The 17,875-nt window shown below is 37.3% G+C and overlaps 2 protein-coding genes across 2 annotated transcripts in view; one reads left to right on the top strand and one right to left on the bottom strand.

The window, feature by feature from the left end:
• Window positions 1-4,595, bottom strand: part of LOC129768029 (zinc finger protein sens) — a 42,704-nt gene extending 38,109 nt beyond the window's left edge. The window contains exon 1 of the mRNA XM_055769390.1: window positions 4,069-4,595. The gene's annotated coding sequence lies outside the window, so the exon portion shown is untranslated. The remainder of the gene's footprint in view (window positions 1-4,068) is intronic.
• Window positions 4,596-6,508: 1,913 nt separating this feature from the next.
• LOC129765785 (probable serine/threonine-protein kinase clkA) lies at window positions 6,509-8,024 on the top strand. The gene is made up of 3 exons (XM_055766214.1): window positions 6,509-6,865; window positions 7,263-7,678; window positions 7,973-8,024. The coding sequence occupies exons 1-3, from the start codon at window positions 6,509-6,511 to the stop codon at window positions 8,022-8,024; spliced, it is 825 nt and encodes a 274-aa protein (XP_055622189.1).
• Window positions 8,025-17,875: the final 9,851 nt, after the last annotated feature.

Below are 17,875 nucleotides of genomic sequence, written 5' to 3'. Positions count from 1 at the left end.
CTACTAGTAAATAAAGAACTCTTGAATTCTAATTAAACCGTGTTATAACTTTGGTCGTTCCATTACAATACCATTTTGAATGAAAGTCAAATATCAATTTTGAAAGTGAACCATCCCGATTGGTTCTGAAGCGCGTACATTTACTGTACAGCTCCGAAAAACTCTCTTTGAATGGTGAGCTTAGAAAGCAGCTAGAACAACCTGTTTAGCAGGATTAATTTCATAAAACATTAATTTTAAGGCCATAGAAGGCTCAAAGCATAACTCAGGGATCGATTAATAAAATGCCAGTATTCCGCATTTTTTAAACGCGATTTTATCGAATCTATTTGTTTACTTATTATTTGACATGGTTAACACAATATCTCAAGTTCTAATAAAATGATTGACTGAAAAAAATTAGACGACTGTTACTTCAAAATTACTAATTTTTAAAAGTTCGTGAAGATAAAAAAGTGGCCGAACATCTTTTGTTTGTTTCAGAAGGCTACAATGGTCGAAATCATGTCTTTCTCGTATCCCACTTCACCTCATTATAATTCGATTTTTTTTTTTTTAAATAAATGTTAAGAAACAGATAGTAAATTTATATTTTTATTAATTTTTTCTACGGCACGGAAAATCACCTGAAATGTAGGCTTCTGAGACCAGAATACCCTATTAAGATAAATGTGAGCTATTTCTTCGATAAATTGAACTAAAACAACAATAGCGAAGCCCATTCTGGATTTTTTATTTTCTTCACGCTATATAACCTTCGAAGTGTGAGATATGAGGGGAAAATGTTTCAAATGTTCGACGAATTATTGAACGCTAGATTTCTCACTCTAATGAATGTTAGGTATTTTAATCTTGTATGAGCCTATTCAACTCTTCAATTTTGTCAACCCATCACTCAAGCATCATCATGGGTCGTAGGTGAAGATTTCTTGTTTGTGGAAAAAAAAGATTTCAAGCTATAATTCGGAAAGTAGTTTCATGGATTTAGCTGCGGGATACCTGGAAAATCTATCGGATTATAGAATTGAAGCTTAGAAACAAATCCAACAGAAAAAAGGAAGTGGATGTATGAACTATTCAGCAACTGAATCACCCGAAATTTATGGTTATGGTATATTTGGCAGCCTAAAGTTGAAGTAGGTTTATAATCAGACTAAAGGTGGGACCACAATGCCGCGCTATGCGTCGCATTGCGACAATTGTGCTTTGACACTTCATTTTAAATATGTGTGTTTCCATTTAGTCAAACACAATAATGCGTTGCGTCATTAGCATCGTTGTACTAAACGCTAGCATTTGTTCTAAACTGCTTGCGCCGAATTATCGATGGCAGTGGCATGGTGTCGACGTCTGGTGGCAACTTCAAATTAGGGCCATAATTTGGGTCCCAAACTCGTTAGTGTAATCTCTATCAGATTAGAAGACACGAAGCCGGTTTTTAAATTCTAAAATTTGAATGAAAATTTTCACATCATGTTATTTGATTACTTGAAACACGTGTTTCTGACTTTCATTCAACCATCTGGCTAAACAATTCCAACATTGTTGCTGAAATTTTCATCTTCATAAACAATTTTCGTATGAGACTTTTTCACCACCTGCAAACAAAAATGTTTTTCGTTTAAATGGAATACTAGTTTGATATGGAAAAGCTAATTTACATTCTTAATTTTAATTTTGAAAACGGTGTTCATTCCGACTGAAAATCAGCTATTCTTTCACGCTCCCTTAAACTAGTGAACGAAGTTCAATGCCGCCAGCGCGGATATGGCAATGTGTTGTTTTGAAAAACATTCAACTGATCCGTGGACACTACAAGAACAAGATTTTCATACGAATTTTATTTTGTTTTTGTTTACATTAAAAGTGGTGACGCGAATGCTAGATTGTGACTGCAAATCAACAGACTGCGTCGGGCAAATGTTTTAGTACAAAACGCAAGCAATGACAGCTGATGAGAAGCAACGCACAACGCGGCATTCTGTTTCCACCTTAAACGGTTGAACTAAATTCGGAAAAGATTTGTCACTTTTTCATCCAATAATAGGGTAACTCCGATATAACGTACATTTCGCTTTCAAAATTGTACGTTATATCGGAGCATAATAAAGAACTCAGAAACGTCGCTTACATTACTTTATTGTGTTGCTGTTTGGGTAAGGTTAATGAATAAATTCAACTAGAAGACGGAACCAGCCTTTCTCATGATGTTTCCCTTCGTACTGTTGATTAAAGATTGATTCATTTGGAATCTGGAATCACAAAACTAGTTGTATTTCGGGATTGGTTGAAGGAACAAAACATGTTTTAGTATCAAAATACAGATAATTTAGTGTTTCTTCAGAAAAAAAAATAATCAAAAAAATATTCTTTTGCACTTTGAAAATGTATGAAGGGTACGTTAGATCAAAGTTCCCCTGTAATTCTAACTGAAGCTCGCTTTTCACAGTCAACAAATTCCACTCAATATTGTGTAAGAGAACATCAGAAATACGATCGATTCCCCTCAGTTCAAATTTTCACCTGCATATGACTCCTTAATTTATTTGAAACCTCTCCTCCAACGCCCAATTCTATTTCAACAAAAAACGCTTCTCAATTTTTTTCAGGATTAAAAATATTTTCAGTGAGGCCTTTAAAGTCTTCTTTCGCATAAAATGTGTCACTTGCTTATCACTTTGTTAAATATCCGTTAGTAAAGTTTGAGACTCATTTGACCAAACATGTCAATTATGACAGTGTTGCTCGTCAACACTATTAAGAAGTGTATGGTTTTCTTAAAACAGATTAAATTTCTTCTATACTAGTATTGCAGTACTGTAAATGATAAACCTTAGTTCAATCAGTACATTCTAGGTACACATCAGAGACAGCAGATAAGAAATTAACTCGCTCCCCAGAATGAAAAAAAGGAATAATTTGAACTATCAAATTTTTTACATAGACGGTTCTCGTCTCATTGAATCACGCGTAGCAAATAAAACAGTGATATCTGTACAATTTTTAATTTGAAAATGATTTATTCAATCATTTTAAAGATTTGTGCAAACGCAAAACGAGCGAAACTTAAAAATGATCACAGCAAAAAGTCGAATTACTTACAATCACGAGATAAACTATTCTCCGGTTGAACAGAGATTCAAGTCCCCAGGCGGTAATTAATCTCCCCATGTCAAGCTCGCGCTCGCATTGCAATTTATCACCCGAGCATCATCTCGTCTTATTTTCAGGCAACATGTCCCCCCGACTTGACAGAACATATCAACGCAAAACGGAGCTTATCGGGGGTATCAATCTCTTAAACCTCAGTTCGAAAAAAAATATCCTGTCCCGACCAGACAACCGGTCGTCTGCTGCATTTCCCTGTCATCGCACACGACAGTTCCATTCACCACAAAACGCCTCACGAGCCGGCCCCCTCTTCAGTCCTTCTCACAACAGTTTCCCCCACCCCAATCAACATTACCACCGGTGCGGGGAGCGGGAGTGGAAAGAAATCTCTTCACTCAATTATTCGCCACTTCCACAGGCGAAATAAACTGCATTCACACAATGCGGTGCAGCCGACGCCGCCGCCGCCACCGGTTCGTGCGCTGCCAATCTTGACGCGCATGCTGCTGCGTGCGACTGCTGCAATCTTGCAATCCTGTCTCGACTCGAACCGATCGATCCCCGACCGAGAGGAATAAAAAATCGAGCCGGCCGCAAAAACAAAAAAATATATATCGATGAAACGAAAGAAAGCAATCAAAAGCAGTGCGACCAAAAAAAAATAAAAATAAAAACAGAGATCCGGCAAACGCCGGGTCGCGTTGCATCTTTTGCTCTCCTCCACCTCTCTGTCCCGGTCTCTTCCTTCACTCTGTCAGTTTTTTTATTCGTTATTTTTCTTCTTATGCTAAACAGGGCAGGTGTTTTTCGGAGATTCCTTTCGAAGCCAGGTGTCGGCGAGGTCTCGCGATCGATTTGGGCTAAACCATCGAGGAAGTAATTTTGGTGCCATCATAATTCGGCCCCGGCTACAGTTGTTGGTGCCCTCCCGGATGACTGTCTAATTAATCCCCTCACCTTTGAGACGGTCAACTGTCTGCGTTCCGACACGACGGTTGTCTGGCTCGTCACGCGATCAACTGCTGCGGGTGTCCCTTTTCCGGTTCTAGCAACGACGCAATGGAATTAATCCTCAGTCTTCTTCACCTCAAATGCTCACTCTCAAAATCACAACTTTGAATCTCCAACTCACTTCACCAATCCCGAGTCAAACTTTTTCCTAATCCTTCAAATTCTTTCGTTCATCACTAGATAAACATATCCAATTCACACCCTTTTCGCGATCGGTTCACTGCAACCGCGTATCATCATCTCACACTGACCACTGACACTCTGACACTCGGGACAAAATCAGTCGAAAAACAGGGGAAATTGTCGGATTATTGTCCACTCTCCACGAAGGACCTCCTAATCCACCCTCTTCCTAGCAAACGGATTGAACCCGAACTTCTAGCGCGTGTTTGCCCTGCTATGTCAACTAGTTTTGCGTAAGCGAAGAGCTACTGGGAAATGGGAAAAAAGCGTCCGCTCGATTGGGTGCCTCGCACCTGACTGATCCCAATGGTGACGTCGATCGTCTCCAGCAAGGGTCTGCCGCGCGGCTGCGACCGAGAAATCTACACGGATTTCTACGGGGAGATTCGACTCGAGCGCGCGCGCCCGCAAGAGAAAAAGAGAACATAAGGTGAAAACCGACCGAGTGCACCACCTTGTAGAGCATAAAGAGCATAGGGGAAGAACTCCAACTGCGTCCCATCGCAATGAGGAGGAGGAGGTGGGCAGCAAGGAAAACGAAACATACAGAGAGCGGTGCGCTTGCTTTATGCTGGGTCTGTCGTATGCTTTCACGTCGATCTGCTGTTGCTGCCCTGTGAGCATGTGTTAGTGTTCAGGTGTGGAGAGCGGAATAAAGCTGGTAAAAGGGAAACGAAAGTTGGTACATAGGAGAGAGAGAGAGAGAGCGAACAATTGTCTCGAATCGGAGAACGAGAGAAGTGTTCATTTGATCCGTTCGCAGTCGTACATATGTGGAAGGTGCAGATTCGAGCCAATTGGTGAGGCCAAAGAGGAGGGGTTTTCACTCCTACTTGTCTATTTGACTTTGCCGCGATAATCAGTACCTGAGAGTGACTGAGATCAGCAGTGTACGAACTTGATTGAACTGGGAAATGGGAAAATATATGGTAGAGCGCCTTCTATAATGTAACTGATTCTAAATATTAATTTTCATAATTCATGCTAGTAATCGAAAACCAGAATTAATGAGAAATATTCTGAATATTCAAAATTGTGGTATTTAGCTTCAATAAAACAATTTGCAATAGACTTGCGACTTGCAGTAAAATCTGTTTCAGAAAGTTGTCCGTACAACAATTGCTCTGACAAGTACTTGCGAAAATATACAACTCAAGACCTTCGATGGCCTTTTGGGATTTTTAAAAAAACACTACTCGACTACGTTCCTCGACGTTTACTACTATAATGCTCTTTATTCAAATTGTTGAAGCCTTTTTATAACTTCCCTAATCCTGTTTACTAAACTAAGCATACAACGGTCTCGCTGCGCATTCCATCGATAGTTGGGTAGCTGGCGGAATATGACACCTTGTTGACGGAATATCTGATTGTGCGTTATTCGTTGATAGTTGAACGGCTGGCTGGCTGGCTAGCCGCGTTGCTGACGGGATGTTTATTCGTGGGAGGTTTGATGCTGCTGATGAAGCGAGATACACGCTTGGGGCGGTTGGCGTTTGTTTCCAAGTTGGGTTTGCAGTTTCGTCGTTAACTTACATATCAATCAATAGACACGTTAGATCATAATTGAGGGGCTCAGAATGCAAGGGGTGTAAGTGACTTGATCGTTTTCTGTTCATCAACTTTTTATTTAGTTAATAACTCAACTGCAAAAACTTTCCAATTTAAGTTTGCTATAGTTAGAACACACACACACACACACCTATAGATTACACATACATATGAATCCCTACACTGTATATCACACACATACATCTTTAGATTTGTATTTACAAATTATAATGTACCGAATATCAATATAACGCCACCCTACGGTAGAACGGTCAGACCGAGATCGAAATACGATCAGTAACAATAACAAATGCGGAATCCGCGTTAGCATGCTATCTTTTGTTTAGCTTACTAAGATAAGCAACGATCGCTAACCATGGGTGCGCGAAGAAATAAATTGAACAATAAAATCAGTTGAAAACGGTCACTCATGAAGTCTGGTTTGAATACTAGATAATTGGCGCCCGAAAGTGAAAGTGTGAAAATTTAAGTGCAATCTGGAGGTACTGCAATCCAGATACAGTGCAATTAAAAAAATACTGCATTGTTCTAATCCCAATCGGAAGCCGGGTGAAGGTCTCGTTAGTAGCAAGCCAGCGAAAGCGACAACGACATCACTCTGAGAGGAACAAGTAAGTTCAAAAAGAAAGAAATGTCGACACCACCATCACTTGAAAGTTTGAACGCAGCAATCAGTGTCCTAGCACAACAAGTGACACAACTAAATAACCAAGTTAACCCAACGCCGGAAGCTAATTTCGCGCCATTCGAAATTAGAAACCCCACGACGGGGCACATTGCTCAGGTGTCGCACGAGGATCCGTTGGCTCTTCTAAAAACTATAAACGACTACGATGGAAACCCGAATCTCCTTAACCATTGGCTGAATAAAGCGAGGAGGATCAACCAATTTTTTTTTGCAACGGATTCGGATACTCAACAAAAACAGGGTCATTATTACACATTTCTGCTTGGACTAGAATCCAAAATTATTGGACCTGCACAGGAAGTGCTTGCAAAAAATAATTACGAAGCAAATTTCTCACTAATGGAGAAGTTACTTATTGAGGCGTTCGGGGAAAAAAAGAAAATTGAGCATTTATTATATGAGATTATTACAGCGGAGCAACATGGAAAAAGTAATCACGAATTTTATGAATACATTACGACTCGACTAAACCAACTTATATCTTCTACAATTCTGAAATACGGCAATCAAAATGCAAAGCCATTAATTGAACAATACAAAATGCAAGCTGTATCGGCATATCTTCGTGGATTAAATGGCATAAATGGATTATTTATTACTGGGTATGACCCAAAGACACTTGAAGAAGCATATCATCATGTAATTACAATGGAAGCTAACACAAGATTGAAGAACGAAATTACGAACGTTCCACAAGTACCAGCAAGAAATTATCAAAGAAGATCATCCAACCAACCGAATAACAATTTTCAACAACAAAGACAAGATCAAAGATTTCAGTATCAACAACAAGGTACTTTATACCAACAACGACAACACCAACGAGATTTCCAACCGTTTCAAAGACAACAACGAAGTTTTGAGCAACGAGAATTTCAACCATTTCAAAGACAACAACACAGTTTTGAGCTACGAGAATTTCAACCATTTCAAAGACAACAACGAAGTTTTGAGCAACGAGAATTTCAACCATTTCAAAGACAACGAGGTTTTGAACAACGAGAATTTCAACCATTTCAAAGACAACAACGAGGTTTTGAACAACGAGAATTTCAACCACATCAACTGCGAGATTTACAACAATTACAACAAGACGGCGCCAGTGGTTGTGTGGTTAGCGTAACAGCCTCACAATCCGATCGGTCTGGGTTCAATCCCAGCTGGCGTCGTTGGGATTTTCTGAGGCGAAAAATCTCTGGTTACGTCTTCCTTCGGAGGGGAAGTAAAAGAAGTTGGCCCGGCTCATGAGTTGTTGAGTCTGATAGGTAGGAACAGGTGGAGTCGCTTCCCTGATGTCGGTGATTGGCACTAAAGTGGCGGAAATAGGCCGACGAAAAATAAGCGAAGATAAAAAAAAAAAAAAAACAATTACAACAACAACGAGAAGTCCAACCATTCCAACAACAGCAACATGAGAACCAACAGTTCCAGCAACAACTTCAGCGTGATCGAGAGCTAAGAAATTATCCGAGAGGGGAGCCGATGGAAATCGATCGTTCAACACGATCACGACATGTGAATTATGGAAACAGAAACCAGCTAATAAATAATATAGAAGAATGCGCCGGCGATCTTTCAACACGCAATCAACCAAATATTGGGGGAACATCTGAATAGAATATGCTTTGCATATATTGACGATATCATCATATATGGAAAAAACATTGGAGGAACATATACAAAATATACGTAAAATATTCCAAACTTTGGTTGAGCACAAAGTTACTATTCAAATTGACAAATCTCGATTTTTACAGAAAGAAGTAAATTTCCTAGGACACATTATTTCTACTGACGGAATTAGACCGGACCCAAAGAAACTACAAGCATTAAATGAGTATCCCGAACCAAAGACAATTAAGGAACTCAGAGCATTTTTAGGATTTAGTGGATATTACAGAAAATTCATCCACAGATATGCACATATTTGCAAACCACTAACCAATTACTTGAAAGGTATTGACAACAGAAGAGATAATAACACAAGAATAGATCTCACCCATGAAGCTAGACAAGCTATCGAAACAATTAAAAACGCTATCTCTAACGACGCTACATTAGAATATCCAGACTATACGAAAGAATTCTTATTAACGACAGACGCGAGCAACATTGCTATAGGCGCTGTACTTTCACAAAAAACAGAGCAAGGCGAAAAGCCCATAACATTTATCAGTAGAACATTGAGCTCTAGTGAACAAAATTATTCCACAATAGAGAAGGAGTTATTAGCAATAAAATGGAGTTTGAAAAATTTAAGGAATTATATTTATGGTCAAAAAATAATTGTTTTCACTGACCATCAACCATTAACTTATATAATATCACAAAATAATGATAACAGTAAGTTAAGAAGATGGAAATCGACAATTGAAACATATAAGATAGAAACAAAATACAAACCAGGCAATACTAACAAAGTCGCAGATGCATTGAGTAGAGTTTCTGTTAATACAATGATTGCTCATAGCGCAGAAGACTCAGACGAATATTTTTTTCCAAGTTCTACTGCTCCTATTAATGTCTACAAATTACAAATCGTGTATATTGAGGGTGAAAAAGCTACGTATACAACACAAGATGGCAGAACACGCATCTATGTGAATTTTGAAGGAAAAACAGATAAACAAATACAGGAAGAATTTTTAATGATCATACAAGACAGAATAAAAACTGGAATCAAAGCACCTACGAGAATTATTGGATTATTACAAGAAACTTACAAGGAACATCTCTCTAATAGCAAAACAAAAATATACTACGCACCAATGGAAGTAAAAGAAATATTTGATGAAGAGGACCAATTGAAAAAAATTAAAGAAATCCACGATTACGCTCATCGCAATGCAAGAGAAAATGTTCAACAGGCACTCGAGCACTATTACTACCCAAAAATGAGGACACTATTTGAAAAATATGTAAAAACATGTAAAATATGTGTACTACAAAAATATGATCGTAATCCAATACAGGAGAAACTTACAAATACACCAGTACCAATGAAAGGAACACATTTACATGCTGATTTAGTCTTCATTGACAACAACATTATAATGAATGTAATTGATAAATTGACAAAATATGTTACATTCAGATTTCTAAACACACGTAACACACAGGATGTTGAAGAAGCTTTCATAGAAATGTTAAATGAGTTTCCTCAAGCTGAACATATCATGACAGACAACGAATCATCATTCTTAACACAAAAAGTTCAACTTCTATTCAGAGAGCTTGGAATTAATCATACAACAACACCAGTGCATAGAAGTGAAACCAACGGCCAAATAGAGAGAGTCCACTCTACAGTAAGGGAGATTCTACGCTGTACAAAGAAAGAAAATAAACCAAGTAAAATGGAAATTGCACAAGCTTATCGAAAATACAATCACACGATTCATAAAGTCACCGGACATAAACCGATCGAGTTATGGTTCAATAACATGACAAAAGAGGACTTAGAAAAACTACAAGAGCAGTACAAGAAAGTATTAGAAGAATATCCAAATTTAGATCAAGGACAAGAAATATGGGAAAAAACAAACGATATAGACAAAAATAAACCCAGATACAGGATTAATTATGTAAAGGAAAATCACCCCTCATATATAGTTGATACGAATAACCGTAAAATCCATAAACGACTAATAAATTCAAAATCTTTTCAGTGAAACTCACGTGGATATTCCTAATAACCGCCATCCTAGGAATAGAAATAATCGACGTCAAGGATAAGGCGTATCTACTTTATGAAGAAAAGGAATGTATCGTCTCAAATGGTGAAGTTATTCTAATCCATCAAATCAACATTACACAAATAAAACATGTAATCGGTGAATACGAATACGTAACAATGACACGAGGTATTAATTCAACATTTAGTTATGAACTACAGGATAAACTTTCAAAATTAAAAGATTTATTTTTCAAAATATACACCCCAAGATTCAAAAGATGGGAAATTTTAGGACAAGTTTGGAAATGGCTATCAGGTTCACCTGATGCCAATGACCTAAGAATCATCAATAATACAATGAACAACATAATAACAGAAGAAAATAAACAAGTTATAATCAACGATCAATTGACGATAAGAATAAATGGCTTACAGACACAAATAGATGAAGTTATACAAGAAAAAAACATGATATATTTTTATCTCAAGCTGAGCCACAATCTGGAATATTTGATACAGGAATTAGTTTATATAACACAAGCAATTTCATTCGCAAAACAAGAAATAATATATCCAGACATATTTACAAAAAATGAATTATTGAAAATAGAAAATAAGAGTAATTTATCAATCTCAGAGATAATTCACTTTGGAACAGTCAAAATTACTTCTAACAACAGAAATATGCTCTTTATATACAAAGTTCCAAGGGAAATAAATAAAATTCAACTTTATAGAATTTTACCTATCGAAAATATGAAAAGAGAGTACAGATTGATTGACAAAAATGGTACACTATGGAATAGTTGTACACCAGAGGAAAAATATGAATGTAACCAATATTTACTAGCCCCTAAATGTACTGAGGACGAAGAAATCAATGAAAATATTTATACTGACACATTGATTATTATAAGAAAACCTACAAACATTACAACCATTCAAGGTCAAATTACAATTTTTCCACCTAAAATACTGAAAATAACAGAAGAAATGTGTATTGAAAACAAGACATTTATCGTACACGAGGCACAATATCAATTTAAAATAATACAATCGAACAAAAACACAACCTATAACAAAATAATCAATGAAAAAGAAATTGAAAGAGAGAAACTAAATTATATTAAACTTAAAACAGAGAGCCTTCATTTTAAATTTCACATCGTATCATTTAGTTTGACAACCATAATAGTGTTTCTAATCGTCACAATTATTATAATTAAAATAAAATTTGGACGGACAAAAATAGAGACTACTATAAAACTGAAAGATCTAAATACAAAAATTAGACGAATAAGAGGAATAAAATGATGAAATTATACTAAAAATACTTGGTAGGTATGAGAATAGGTTGTAAACTATATATGATACCGGTAGGATACCGATAACCATACATTTAATACCGAATAGGGTGGCTCTATACAGAAAAAAAGATCTGGATATTTTTTTCAAAAATTTGACTTCATACCATACATATAACCTTAAATGTTGATCCCAATTCCCTATTTTTAATTGCGATTTTATTATTTTTGCGTCAAAAATATTCTAATAATTTAACCGTTGTTCGTTTTTTCAACAGAACGAATTTATTTAAGTTGTTCAATGACTGATGGCGTAACGCCCGCTTCATTGAACATCCATCTACAAATACAAAAGTAACATCAATTCATCTAAAGCAGGGAGCATCTCCGACGAGCTGGACGCCTTTTTGAATGAGCACAATGAGAAATTCTTAAAATTACATTTGCTCGGATTACAAAATGACAATCACGCTATTGCCATCAACCCTGATAAAACATCAGCTGGAGAGCACGTGTGTAGATCCAAAGCACAAGCGCTGCTGGAATCATGATAGCACGGTGACACGAGAAATTTAATGCGAAGAAAAAACAATAATCTGGAATTCATCGTTGACACACACCGTTCATACGACCCTCGCTATGTTCTTCTTCAAATGGCACTAACGTTCCCAAGGTTTGCCCTCTCAACGTAGTACTACTTGCGTCATTTTTATTAGTAAATAGTTGAGATTTCTATGACGAACAATACGCCTTGAATGTATTCTGGAGTGTCAAGCTCAAGAATACGCGTGACTACAGTGCAAGTCAGAAGGGTTTCTTTAACGAAAAATCTCTTGCATAAACATTAGACCAACGAGACCCCGTCACAGATACTTAATTCATTATGAACATCATTTCTCATTTTGATTTAATATTTATGAACATGCGACGAAACAAACAGAGGGCGCGCTCGAAGGATTTTTATGTTTATCATATGGTGATTTGACATGGTCAAGAAACGCCAATTCAAGATATCGTAAGCTGTGCCAACAATTTATGGTCGATATATACGCGAAAGTAGAGATTGAACGACTGCAGTTCTTACTACACAATCAACAAAAGCGGTGCGAGGAATAATACATTCACTTGCGAGACACTATCATGAGCAACGCCGACACAGCTTTAGTTAGAGCCAGGCCAAAGCGCAATGCATTGTCATGACATTGCGCGTGTGTTCAAACACAAAATGAAGTTCGATCGTATTCGTCCCCACATACACATACATTCATCATCCCCACATATTGTTGGTTGTATTCTGTTGAATGGAAAAAGCACAATTTTGCATTCTGTTCAAGCTCAAGTCCAATCGAGTTGAGCAAATGTGGCAACCTTGCCACGCAATTCGACGTAAACAACATTGGTCTCCATGTTCCATTTCTATGAAGCAAAAATAGTAATTGTTTTTCGGGTGGAATAAACACGCAAAATTTAACATTCAACCATTCTAAAGGTAGCTTCATAATGTCTCTATCTCAATTTTTTTTTGTATCAATAAATAAATGTGAAAAATTATGAAATCAATCCATCAATAAATAGCCCAACTCATGCAGCCCAAAAATCGTGACCAGCGAAGAGTGCACCACCAACTGTCACTCCAAAAAAAATAGCCCTCTCTCTAATATATGCGACTAAATTCACCCCTTTTTGGTTATACCAAAGTTCCAATAAAAAAAAACAACGAAGACGCAAAAAAAACACTCGTCGTTGAAGGTGTAATCTAGTGGATGAAAATGAAAACCAGAAAAATACGTTGGAAGCCAGGTTCAACGGCTGGCCGAGGATGATGAGCTGATTTGTGGATGCGTTCTTTGCTGCTGCTGCTGTTTATAGTTGTTGTTCGGTTTCCGATGAGGGTACCCCGCATCTGCAGGTCGTAAGTCGTTGTCTGCTTAGGTATCAACAATGTGTGTGTGTGTGTGTTTGTGTGAGACGCAGTTCAACGATACGACGAAACACCCTCAGTCAACCAAGTTAACGGCTTTACCCTCCTCCATTTAGCTAGCTAGAGGGTATCGGTGGGAAAAATATGGAGGCCGCCCAAGATTCCCGGGCATTATACTCAGTTTTGCGGGGTATGTTGGCACCGTCGAGAATTTGTCTGAATGTGTCTATCGAAAGTTAACGGTTTTTCGCAGCACATAATTAATGAGATTTATGGGATGCGTGTACCACTGTCGTTGATGGTACATTCCACTATTTACATACTATCAATGATTATCAAGTCATTCCTACCCTCAGATCAGCTTTGACGAACCTGAAACCGAACAATTACAGAAAATAATATATTTTCGCACCAAAAAACTCTTTTACCATTTTTGTTTACTTCATTTGGTTGGTATTCACAGGCTGTTAAAATGTATCGGAAAAAAGTTGCAAATCGAAAAAAAAACTCTATTTTTTTATTTTATAAATGCGAAAATACAATTCGGATGGTCCGCGGTCTACCGGTCGCCCGCCTAGGTGTTCCAAGGCGCCCGCCAGCTGGTCTAGGATAGCGTCACCTCCAATATCCCTCCACCTTTGGCCGTGATCGTTTTATAAAGTGTTTAAGCTAACATCAAAGTTCCGGTTTTATATTTTCTTTCAAAATGTTTAGTAATTTAGTATTAACACATCCAGTTGTTCGATCATTTGTTAAATGACCAATCGAAAATGTTGGATACATCCGGCATAAGGTTTCGAAAACCGATAAAAACTAAATTTTCGAACAAAACTTCGCTTTTGAAGACTGCGTATGCGAGCTTTAATGAAGAATTGAATGTGCAGATTATTTTTTTTAAGAAACATAGTCATGAGCAGAACAACAGTGATGAATGAGAAATTAAAAATTTCTAAAATTAAATATTAGGACCTATTATGTAATTTTAGTTGAACAGAATTTTGCTTGTTGACTCCATTTCACTATTATAGATACAGTCGGGTGAAAGCTGTCGGCATAATTTTTCGAGCTGTTTGGTTTGCTTGTTACATTCCTGATGCTTTGCTATAAGAAACATTTGACAACTCGATTTGATTAGATCGTTAGATCGAATTTACATAATAGAGGCCAACATTTTCGATAGATATAGTTCTTATATTTCTAGTTAATTGGTTAATTGGTCTCACAGACCGAGAATCAATAATTTTCATTTAATTAGAAAAAGTGATTCGCCTCTAATTGAACATCTAGCTAATTGGACATATCTGTAATGCGACATGAATAATTGGATATTTTGATATGATTCTCTAATTGGACGTTTTTGTAAACCTCCTTTGTGCAAGTTTCTACCATATGATAAATTTTTGGGGGCGTTTTCAACCATTGTACTAGATTATGTATTTTGCACACTTTTGTAGTGATTATTTGTTAGATTTTCAATTTTTTTCCTGTTCTAACTTATTTTTCACATTGTATTGTGTTTGTTGATAAGTCGAATTACAGGTCACAATTGCCTCTAATGCGACACTGAGTGTTGCCTCGGTATGACCCATCAGAGGTAAATCACTGTATCTTTTTTGCATTAAATAAATACAAATAATACCGAAAAATAGCATCAGCAAAAAACAATAGCAAAATTACAGAGACACGCAGAGCCTAAGACAATGTGCATGAGTATGTGAGTTATGATTTTGCGCGCAAGTACAGGAGGGCACAAACCAGGATTAGGCTTTTCCAATCTTCAGAAAAAGATCAATCTTGCCGGATCGATTGTCTAAATGGCGTAGGCATCAATTCATTGATTGAATCGTTACCAGAGAATCGATCTTTGCTGGATCGATCTTTGAAATTTGAATGCTTTTTTTCTAATTTATTCACTTATTCTATATAAGTGTAGTTTTTTATTTAAACATGGAGTGAACATTTCACATTATTCAAACATCAAAGGAATTTTATTTTAATTCTCAACATGAAGGTCACAAAAAAAACTTGAAAGCCCGGATACATTGTATTTTTCAGAGCATTTATCATGTACCGTTATTGAATCATTTGATTAAATAAATTAATTGAAAATTATTATTAGAAATGCAACAACTGATATTCATCTAGAACTCCACTGACAATAATATCATAAAATTAAGCCGTGCCATACGTCTGGCATTTAGTCGAAATCTTGGTAGTAGTCTCAGTTCTAGAAAAGAACGCTTCAGCTGGACCTGATGTCACCATCCAATTTCATCACAATTTTCACTGTCAACCAAGTCGATTGGATATAACTTGTATCCAATTGTATTGTAATGACCAAACATACACAAACGCTTACAAACTGCTGCCTATCAAGTGGTTTTTGATGAGATCAATCGTTAGAGTGCGAAGCAAATTTTGTGAGAATATGCCAAAAATGTCGATGAGTTTGAGTATATTTAAAAAACCTTCAGCTAAAAGGGGGCACTAGAAACCATTTCCTAAATCCATCGAAAAATGGATGAGCATAAAGCGATAGTATCTAGATTTTTTTCCAATTTATACCATCGATATATTCCCGAAAGATGAAATCGTTTGTTAAATGGTGATCCCTATATGAGCGCTATCCTCGAACGATCAAGATCGATTTTCGCGATTTTTTGCAATACAAAGAACGAATCAAAAAATCGGAAATCGGAGAGGAAAAGATCGATCGTCTGAATATCGATGCAAGATCGCTCAATCCTAGTTCAAACTTTGTTTTACTGTCTAGTATTCAATTCATTTCCTAATGACTTCTTGATACAGTCAACGATTGTAGCCCGCAGCCTAACATTCGAATAATTAGTCGTCCGTAATGCAATAAAAGTTTGGCCACCACTGCTCTATACTGTATGGCTATTCAATCGGCTGGCTTACGTTTTCGACTTTATCGGATTAAAATTGTCAAATATGACTTATTTCCTCTCTGCTGGTGTCAATGTTAGGCTTGTTTTCAAACAAAATTTTGGCAAGCAATAAGAAAAAAACTGCACAAAAACTGTTTAGATAACGAAAGCTTACCTTTCCAACGTAATCTAGTGTAATTCGATTACACATATTCGACCCGAAATTTCGATCATTACCGGGTAAACAGTAGATTTATTTCTCTTCAAAAATTTCAACAACAAAATTTTCAACACCCAGTTTGATTCGAATCGCACAACCGAAGCCCCATTCGCCGGGTGAAGCCACCGTTAAGTGAGGCACGCGTACGCGCCAAATCGACTCCAAAGCGATGCATCCCTTAATTTATTTCGGAGGTCAAATCGTTCCACCGCACCGCACCAGAAGAAGAAAACACACCGCTCGAGTGGCTATTCTAGGCACGCGCCCTCCTTTCAACCTCTCATTACAACTACGACGTTCCAAGGTTCGATTGGTGGTGGTATGGTCTGAGGGACGAGGAAGTTCCGAATAATAACAGCTTATTTCCCATCAGGATTCTCCACACTTACTTTGTGCGCACCAGCGAAGAGGATAGGTAATGTGTTTGGTAGAGTTTTCGCTTCGTTGCGCAGAAGTGGCAGCAGCGCGTGAAACTTGGGGCACGTGACTTTCCGTTACAAATTGCAGGCCCGAGAAGCGGCGGCGGCAGCGGTGAATGGTACGTAAGGACCCGTGCTCAAGCCAACAGCAGCAGCACCATTATTTCATCGTATTTTTCTATATTCACCCCTGCTGAAGAGGGGTGATTTGGTTGCGGTTCGTTGCATTCCTAAATATGGGAAGGGTGCGCTGAAGAGGATTTAGTTTGGATTTTTAAACTTGTGAATCGCTGAGTTTATGGCATTAGGTAGGGTGAAAAAATTCAACTTCTTTTCGGGATGGCCATTTTAGTTTAGATTTTCGTTTTTTTTTCTCCAATTCATGATGGCGGTGGTGAGGAAGGGAAGAACACCATAGAAATACTTTCGTCACAGGCCGTCGCGTTCTGAGGGTACCCTCATCATTTATACAGATCCCCGTATACGTATATATGGATAGCTCGAGAATTATAAAATCATTTAATCAAACAACGACATTCGATGATTTCATGGCACACAAAAGCTTCAATTTTCGATAAAGTAGGCGAGTTTTCAGAATATAATTATTCTAATTTACATTCCTTTAATATATAGAGAGAGAGAAAAAAGGAGTGAAGTTTTCAAACAAATATTTCGTTTATTTGCTCGATTCTACCAGCGAACATTACTAATTATTTTCAGTAAACCTGTGAATGCAAAAACTCAACAAACATTCAACAATTCAGTTCTTTCCTTAAGAGAATATTGAATGAAGCCTGGCCGAGGCAAAATTTAAAAGTATTTCGTATTTCCGCGGATCAAAAACTGGATTTAGAAGTGTAGAACATGGTGCAATTATCACAC

This window comes from Toxorhynchites rutilus, chromosome 2, assembly GCF_029784135.1.
Source record: "Toxorhynchites rutilus septentrionalis strain SRP chromosome 2, ASM2978413v1, whole genome shotgun sequence".
Lineage (NCBI taxonomy): Eukaryota > Metazoa > Arthropoda > Insecta > Diptera > Culicidae > Toxorhynchites > Toxorhynchites rutilus.
Note: the sequence above shows the minus strand (reverse complement) of the source record. Positions and strands in the feature narration are given on the sequence as shown.